The sequence below is a fragment of the Trypanosoma conorhini genome (genome assembly GCF_003719485.1).
Source record: "Trypanosoma conorhini strain 025E chromosome Unknown Tco_14.4_contig_00376, whole genome shotgun sequence".
Taxonomy (NCBI): domain Eukaryota; phylum Euglenozoa; class Kinetoplastea; order Trypanosomatida; family Trypanosomatidae; genus Trypanosoma; species Trypanosoma conorhini.
In genome coordinates this window covers 10,526-18,318 of record NW_021704465.1, presented here as the reverse complement: position 1 = coordinate 18,318, position 7,793 = coordinate 10,526, and the positions used below count along the sequence as shown (strand labels likewise).

Below are 7,793 nucleotides of genomic sequence, written 5' to 3'. Positions count from 1 at the left end.
CTTCTTCGGCGCTGCCCGCGCGGCACGCACAACGACGGCCCCGAGTTCTGCGAGGGCAGTGCCCCTGAGAGGGCAGGGCAGGGCAGGGCAGAGGCGCCACGCCCGCACTCGCCCCCGCCCGGCCGCGAAGCGGAAACGCGTCTGCGACCGAACCGCCCCCCCCCCTCCTCCGGGATCAGTCGCGCGCCGCGCTGCGCAAACGCAGCTGTCCCCTCTTTCAACTCAGCACGCCTTGCGACAAACAGCACCCAAAATTAAGAAGAAAGTGCCTTGTGATGGCCATTTGTGCCAGGCACTCTTTGGGCGAGGCCGTTCCCTGTGCAATTCCCCGCAAAAAAAAGAAAAAAAAGAAAAAAAAGACAAAACAAATAAAGGAAGACCGTGCCGACAACACGAAGTTGCCAACACTCACTCTCGCCTGTTTCGCTTTCCCACACATCCCGCCCGCATCGGGGGGCGGTCAAGAGAAAGTGTCCTGTACATGCAGAAAAGGAGGGAAAATTATCCACTCACAACTCCTCTCGCCTCCACTCTGCGGCCCTCCCTCTTCCGCTGGTGCTGCGGCCGTGCTTCCTGTCCGCACCTCGGGGCGCTACACGACGGCCATGAACGCCTCCGCGGCGACGATGCCTTGTGCCTCCGCCAGGGCGAACTCAGAGGCGTCGTCGTCCGCGTCGTGGTCCTGGAGAAGTTTTTCCGCGCGGGGAGCCGGGAGCAGCGGGGTTCCGCCCGCCGCGTCCATCAGCAGCGCGTCCGGCGTCTCGCCCTGCAGAAACAAAAGGGCCCCCTGCGACTGCGCGGGGCGCCGCAGCAGCAGCGCTACGGCTTTCGTCGAGCACTTCACATCCATCGCGCCAAGCGCCGCCGCCACCGCCGCCGCCGAGGCGGTCTCAAGCGTGTGCGGCGGGAGCGCGGCCTTCAGCGCCGCCGCCACCCGCTCCGACCACCGCATCTTGCGGAAGACGGTGGCTTCCTCGCGGCGCGCTATCCAGCGCCCGAGGGGGCCGTAGCGATCCATTCTAAACTTGCAGGTCTTGCCGTCGCACGGACTGCGCGAGAGGGCGAGGCCGCAGGACAGCCACTCCAGCGTTGCCGTGAGCAGCACGGTCCTCGTGGGGCAGCACCAGACGGCGAGAACAAACGGCGCACCGGGGTCCCGCTCCGGGCTCAGGCGCTCGACGCGCAGTGGGAGGTGCATGCTCGCCGCCGAGCCCCAGGCCGCCCGCAGGCTCTTGAGGGCGGCGGTGTCTAGCGGTCGCCGCGGCTCGCTGCAAGGCGCGGCGCCGCTGAAGTTCACCGCCCGGGGCGTGTGCACGGCCCTCACGGCGCCGAGCCCAAGCTGGCCGCAGAGGTTTTCCCCAAAGGCGAACAACTTTCCCGTCTGCAGCAGCGCAAAGGAGTGGTTCCCCGCGGCGGCAATCTGCTGCAGCGGTAGTCCAAACAGAAGCCGAATCGACCGGAACGACGGCTGCAGCGCCGGCCGCCGCCTCCCTCCCAGTTGCCCCGACGCGCCGAGGCCGCAGGCGTACACGCAGTTCCGCAATCTCGTCAAGAGCAGCGTGTGAAAATCGCCGCACGCCACCGCAACGATGGGGACCGTGAGCAGCCTGCCCTCCGTAAAGGCTGCTTCGCCGTCACCTGCCCCGGCGCCAAACCCGTGGATCATCTGCGGGGAGGAAAGTTGCGGGAGCCCCGCCTCTCGCCCGGCGGCGTCCGACCCATCGGCGTCGTGCGTCGCCGGTGCGGACGGCAAACTTCTCCACACCGTCCCATCGCCCAGCTGTCCGTGTTTGTTGCTAAAGCCGAACGAGTAGACTGTGCCGTCCTCCTTGCAAAAGACAATGTGGGCGGCACCCGCGGCAACGTCCAGGACGCGTCCATCGCCGCCCGCAATGACGGTCCCGTGCTGTGCCGGGGACTCCGGCGCCAGCAGCACGAGGCGGCCGCTGCGAAACAGCGCGGCCCCGTAGTAGCTGGAGCAGTGCACCACCTTCGCGAGCGCCTCGCCCTCCGCGAGGCACTTTCCAAGCACGGCGGCCGTCCTCTCGCAGGAGGAGGCCGAGCTTGGTGCCGCGTCAAGCACAACGTAGCGGCTCATTCGCCCAACAAATCTCACTTGGAGGGTGGGTAGTGAGGAGAGCAACCGCGAAGCGAAAGAGAGAAAGAGAGCGAAAGCAGGCGTAAATACGCTTTTAAAAAAAAGAGTTTTAATTATTAATAATAACAGCAGAAGCCAAGAAGAAGGCCGCCGCTCCCTCCCTCCTCTCTCTCTCTCGCGCACACACACAGAGTGGGAGAGACGGGGAGGGGGGCAAGAACAACAAAAAGAACATTATATATATATGTGTGTGTGTATATGTGTGATGCTGGGCAGCAAACAGCCAACGGGGCATCAGTAACCCACAAATTTGTCTTGTGATGACGCAGGTCTATTTCATACACGCATGCGAGTGCCGGCAGCCGTTACGCCTCCTGCGCGTGCGCCTGGAACTTAGCTTCGTGCTCCTTGGCCAAAGTCAAAATGTCAGATAGCAAAAAAAAGGAGCCAGTAACAAACACCTGCGCCGGCTTCACAGCGTCCTCGCTATCGCTTGCGGCCTGCACGGCCATATCAATCAGCTCCTCAAGCGAGGAGAAGGGGGCGCTGCAGGGAAGGCAGGGTATCTCGCGGTACATCTCCTTCCAATACTTCGCCAAGGCAGTGACCTCGCCTCGCGCGTGGGCGTGCCGCTCCTCCGTCGTCGGCGCGCATGCGGTGCGCGGGTTCACCACAAAGGCCATAATCACCTTTGAAAAGCAGTGCAGAAACGGCATAAACGCCTTGAGGACGCTCGCCGGGTCCCGCGAGGCGTAAAAAAGCAGCACGCGACGCGGATTCGAGTCCCCCGTGACGGCGCGGCTCTCGTCCAGAAACCAGCGGGTGGCGCACGTGAGGCTCTCAAAGGTGTGGGCGCCGTCGAGGTAGAGCGTCACCCCCGCGCCGCCGCCGATCGGCAGCACCTGCGAGCGGCCCGGGAACGTCATCGTCTGCAGCACGTGCCGCTCCACGGCATTCAGCGGCATGGTCGGCAGGCTTCCCCGCCACGTAGCGTGCCGCCAGCAGCGCCAGCTTGGCGTCCTCCAGGGCGTGGGCCCCGCCAATCGCCAGCGGCGGCCAGCTGAAGATCGGCAGAGTCGTCGCGTTCACCACCACCAGCGGGGCCTGCTGCGCACGCGCGGCCGCCTCCAACACCTTCAGCGTCGACGGGTGCCACTCCTGCGGGGCGGTGTAGCAGATGACCCCGGGCTTGATGATGCCGGCCTTCTCCGCCGCGATCTCCTCCACCGTGTTGCCCAAAATGGACGTGTGGTCGAGGCCCAGGGCGGTGATGACGGACACCTCCGGTGAAATGACATTCGTGGAGTCAAGGCGGCCGCCGATGCCCACCTCCACCACCGCCACCTCCACCGACTCCGCGACGAAGATGTCCAGCGCGAGCATAAAGAGGGAGCGGAAGTAGTTTGGGAGCCTCGCGACGTCCCGCGAGATTTGGCTCTCCGCGTTGGCGAGGTCGGCGATGCGGTCCATCATGCCAAAGAAGTACCCCGCGAAGACCTCCTTCGGCACCAGGGCGTTGTTCACCAGCATGCGCTCCCGGACGTCCACGAGGTGCGGGGAGGTGAAGAGGCCCACCCTGAAGCCGTACGCCTGCAGCAGCGCGGCGGTGTAGGCGGCGGTGGTGCCCTTCCCCTTTGTACCCGCCACGTGGACAAAGCGCAGCTTTTTGAGGTGACCCTGCATGCGGAGTCGCTCGACTAAGATCCTCGTCAGCTCAAGACTGTTGGAGCCGTGGGCCACACTCCTGCGCGGCCAGTTATTGATGCAGCGGACCACGTCGGCAAACGTCCTCCCACGTGTCGGGGCGCTCATGGCTCGCGCTGGCGCCACGCCGGGCCGTCGACCGTCGCGGGGCTGCCAAGCAACGCAAAGAGAGAAAAAAAACCCTATTACCCGCAGTGACAGGCGAAAGCCCCTCCAGAAAAGAAAGTTAAAAAAGGACAGGCACTGTGTTGCGCCCGGAGCGCTTTCTCGTGGACCCTCGCAGCGTACCAGCAGGCAGAGAAAAACAAGAAGGAAAAGCAGAAAAGCAGGGAGTCCATCTCACCGTGAAGGGGCAAAGAAAGAGAGCGAGCGAGAGAGAGATGGAGAGGGACTCGTATATTTATGGGCAACTTCATCGACAGTCAAATCGGGCCGTTCCTGAGCGCCGATGGCAACACGGCGCCCTCCCCCTCTCCCTTTTTTTTTCCTCCCGCACAGTGACACACCGCAGCAGCAGCAGCACGAGGGGGGAAGAAGTGAAGGAGGAGTTCCCCCCCCCCCCATCCCCCCTCCCCACTCAGTCGAGGCAGGCCCCCTGCGCGCGAGCCTCCGCCGCGCTAAAGCACCTGCAACGCACTCGGCAACGCGGCCTCCTGCGCGCGGTCTGTGCTGGAGTGGGGGCCCCTGCACGGGGACTCGCCCTCCACGACGCGGGCCACGGAGACGTCGAAGCCGCAGCGGCAGAGTGCGTCAATGGCGGCCCGCTGCTTGTCACTCAAGGCGTCGTGCGGGCTCTTCACCTCGACGAGCTTAAAGTCCGGCCCGAGGAGGGAGAGGGGAGCCTCGCGCCAGAGGACGAGGTCGGGGAAGCCGGCGAAGCAGACGGTGTGGCCCTCCTCCGGCGGGGAGAGAAACATGCGGCGCAGCAGCGCGCAGAGCGGGCCCTGCGGGATCGCCCGCAGGAGACTCAGCAGCGGCAAATCCCCGACGTCCAGCACGTGTGCGGCGGCGCCGGCGTCGCGGGCGAAGAACGCGGGCTGCGTCTCCTCTGGCCGCTCGCCCCGGCGCGGCGTCGGCTGGCCGGGCAGCACCACGCCATCGTCCTCCGCCTCCTCGCTGCCCCACAGGCTCGCCTCGCTCTCGGTTTCGCGCTGCCTCTGCTGCTCCTCGCGCGCGGGGCTGCCGCCGGCGTCGCGCCTCGGGGCCTCCCGCGACAGGCTGCGCTGCCGCACGTAGTCGATGAGGGTCTCGCGCGGGCAGGCCTCGAAGAACTCCAGTCGCGTCTCGATGAGGCGGCGGCGTCGGTGGCAGAAAGCCGCAGCGGCGACGAGGTCGAGGGGGTCGTCCTGCAGCGGAGAGAGCCAAATGTGCGCCGACGCGCCCGCCGCCGTCGTCTCCCGCGTCGGGTCAAACACGTACGCATCCCACAGCAGAAGCCGCGCCAGGCACGCCAGCCAGCGCCCCTCGCAGTGCAGCCCGGCCCAGCCGCTCGCGCAGCCGCTCTGCCCGGCGCCAAACCAGCGAAGGACGTGCCTCTCGACGCGGCAGGCCGTCATCGAGTGCGACGGGTCGCTCCAGAGCGTTGGGTCCATCGCGTCGCGGGCGGCGTGTATCGTCAGCTCCTTCGCCGCCAGGAGATGGCTGGTAAAAGACACGTGGGAGGCGGGAAACGGCGTCCAGCGGCGCAGCGAGCGATGCAGCGCCGCGAGCGTCCGTTCAATGGCAATACGATCACACCGACGACAGAAGCGGCGTCGCTGGTATTCGTTGACGGCGTTGTACACTGCCACCTTGTTGCTGTTGTTGTTGTTGTTGTCGCCGCCGCCCAGCGACGGAAACACCGCGGCGAGAAGGCGAACGCGGCGCTGCAGCAAGGCTGGAAGTCGCTTGGCAGCCTCCACCTCAGCGCACTGGGGCGCCGTGGAGGGCTGCTGCCGCCAGTTCTGCTGCTGCTTCTCCAGCAACGCCAGCGCCGCCCCCCGCTCCCCCAGCAAAGCGAGGTTCTGCGCCAGCCGGTGACACCACTTCCCACGCTTCTGGGGGCGATAGTAGAAGGGAAACGTGACGGAGCCGCACACCGACGCCACGACGTGCACGGGCTCCTCTATAAGTTTCTGCAGCCACTGATTGGCCAGGGCGTACTCCTTGCCGGACAGCAGCAGCGGCACCAGCAGCTCCGCGCACGCAAACCAGGCGTACTTGGGGAGGAACGGGAGAAGGTGCTCGTAGAGCAACCCGCCTTGCTGAAGCAGGCGTTCCACGCTGGCGGCGCCCCGCTCGTCAGACGCCACCGGCTCATTCGAACCTCCAGCTGCCGTGGACTCCGGATGCCCGCGCTTCCGCCCCAGCGACTGCCGTGGCTGCTGTAGCCGGGCGAGCGCCTCTTCCACGGCCGTGTGTGACGCCATTGTGAGGCCAAGTCCCCCGCCCCTCCGCGGCTTGCCCGCGGCGGCCTCAAGCAGCGTCTGGTGCAAACGCAGCGCACCCAAGTAACTCGCGAGCGACGCAGGGGAGGTGAAGAGGCGGAGCGGCGCCGCAGCTGGTGGGGCGGGAACCTCGCCGACAGCGCCGTCGGCGCGCCACCACGGCGGCGTCGGCACGCACACTCCACGCGGCGCTTGCCGCAGGAGGAGGCTCGGCGCGAGCAGCGGCAGTGCCGCGGAGAGTGGCCGGGGCGGACGGGAACGCCCAAGCCCCGATAACACGCCACCAGTGCCGCACGGGCACGCGAGAAGGTGGAGCAGCTCAGCAACTCGGTGGACGCTCTCCTTGAGGCGCTCGTGGACCCGGCAGACGGGCCCGACGACGGCATCCCAGGCGGCGGCAAAGGCGGCGGCGGCGCAGTCCATGGCGAGGATGCGGTGGATGAGGTCCTCCTTGCGCGAGGGGAGGCCCGTGGAGGGGGGCTGCGCACCGGCCGAGCGCCCGCATGCGGCACCCGCAGCAGCAGCGTCACCGTCACCGTCCTTGTCGTGATGGGCGTTTGCGACCGGCCCGCCCGCGCCGAGTCGTCCGCGGCCACCTGCCTCCGCGCGCAGGGGGAGCTGGGCCAGCTGCCGCAGCTCACAGACCCGCGCCACCCGCAGCAACGCCGCCGCGCCCTCGCCCTTCGTCGCCACGGCGAGTTTCGCCACCTCCGCCCCGCCCAGCAGACGCACAAACGCATCCTCCCCCTCGCGGCGTGCCTCCCGCCCATCGCTGTGGTTCCCGACGCAGAGGGTGCTCAGCCGATGCAGCGCCGGGCGAAGGTGCAGGTACTCGGCGTACTGCCCTTCCAGCTGCCGCACCCGCACCCAGACGGGGACCCGCAGGGCGAGCCGCAGGAACAGCTCCAGCTCCTCGCCCGCCCTCACGGAACTCTGCCCGCCCGCCGCCGCGCGCAGGGGGAGCTGCAGAAGCGTGCGCCACGCGAGCAACTCCGCGGCGTCGATCGCGGCCCCGCAGTAACGCAGGATGTACCAAACGGCCGCGTGGAAAGCCTCCACCATCGGCGTCGGGGAGGTCCCCCAGAGAGCGGGCCGCGTCGCGGTGTCGTCCTCGTCCAGCATTTGCGTGCCACCCGCCGTGCGGCATACAACCCAACGAAGGCGCAGGCCGCGCGAGGCGCCAAGCTCCGCAGTCTGCCACCTGTGAAGAGAGAAGCAAGGCGGAAAGGTGAAAGGGCGAAAGCAAGAGGGAGAAAGAGAGAGAGAGTGAGTCACACTGTGGAGGGGTGGGGGACAGCGCGGGACCGGCGCAGCAGCCAGAGGCGTGCGAGTGCGACCGTCTGCGTGTGTGGCTGTGACTTTGGACCTGCGTGGATGTGTGCGGAAACGACGGCTGTGGCAGGGCGGCACACGCACACCTCCCCTCGTGGAGGAAAGAAATATCAACTCGCGCCCCCACCCCGCCTGCACGCACGGACACACACACACATAGAAGCGCAAGTTAGAGATGTTAAACTAAATGAAGTGCAACACTACAAACAACAACAACAACAACAACAAAACAC

The 7,793-nt window shown here is 66.6% G+C and overlaps 4 protein-coding genes across 4 annotated transcripts, besides 6 other annotated features; all 4 read right to left on the bottom strand.

The window, feature by feature from the left end:
- Positions 1-332: 332 nt before the first annotated feature.
- Positions 333-373: a microsatellite.
- Positions 374-592: 219 nt separating this feature from the next.
- Tco025E_05968 (putative chromatin binding protein) lies at positions 593-2,098 on the bottom strand (the record flags this gene model as incomplete). The annotated part of the gene is made up of 1 exon (XM_029372858.1): positions 593-2,098. One exon carries the CDS (start codon positions 2,096-2,098, stop codon positions 593-595), a length of 1,506 nt encoding a protein of 501 aa, XP_029227033.1.
- A 153-nt stretch (positions 2,099-2,251) lies between these two features.
- Positions 2,252-2,275: a microsatellite.
- Positions 2,276-2,463: 188 nt separating this feature from the next.
- On the bottom strand, positions 2,464-2,814 carry Tco025E_05967 (putative folylpolyglutamate synthase; the record flags this gene model as incomplete). The annotated part of the gene is made up of 1 exon (XM_029372857.1): positions 2,464-2,814. One exon carries the CDS (start codon positions 2,812-2,814, stop codon positions 2,464-2,466), a length of 351 nt encoding a protein of 116 aa, XP_029227032.1.
- Positions 2,815-2,938: 124 nt separating this feature from the next.
- Tco025E_05966 (folylpolyglutamate-dihydrofolate synthetase) lies at positions 2,939-3,910 on the bottom strand (the record flags this gene model as incomplete). The annotated part of the gene is made up of 1 exon (XM_029372856.1): positions 2,939-3,910. One exon carries the CDS (start codon positions 3,908-3,910, stop codon positions 2,939-2,941), a length of 972 nt encoding a protein of 323 aa, XP_029227031.1.
- Positions 3,911-4,158: 248 nt separating this feature from the next.
- Positions 4,159-4,193: a microsatellite.
- Positions 4,194-4,352: 159 nt separating this feature from the next.
- Positions 4,353-4,377: a microsatellite.
- A 42-nt stretch (positions 4,378-4,419) lies between these two features.
- On the bottom strand, positions 4,420-7,350 carry Tco025E_05965 (oligoribonuclease; the record flags this gene model as incomplete). The annotated part of the gene is made up of 1 exon (XM_029372855.1): positions 4,420-7,350. One exon carries the CDS (start codon positions 7,348-7,350, stop codon positions 4,420-4,422), a length of 2,931 nt encoding a protein of 976 aa, XP_029227030.1.
- Positions 7,351-7,435: 85 nt separating this feature from the next.
- Positions 7,436-7,499: a microsatellite.
- Positions 7,500-7,755: 256 nt separating this feature from the next.
- Positions 7,756-7,792: a microsatellite.
- Between the last annotated feature and the right edge of the window lies 1 nt (position 7,793).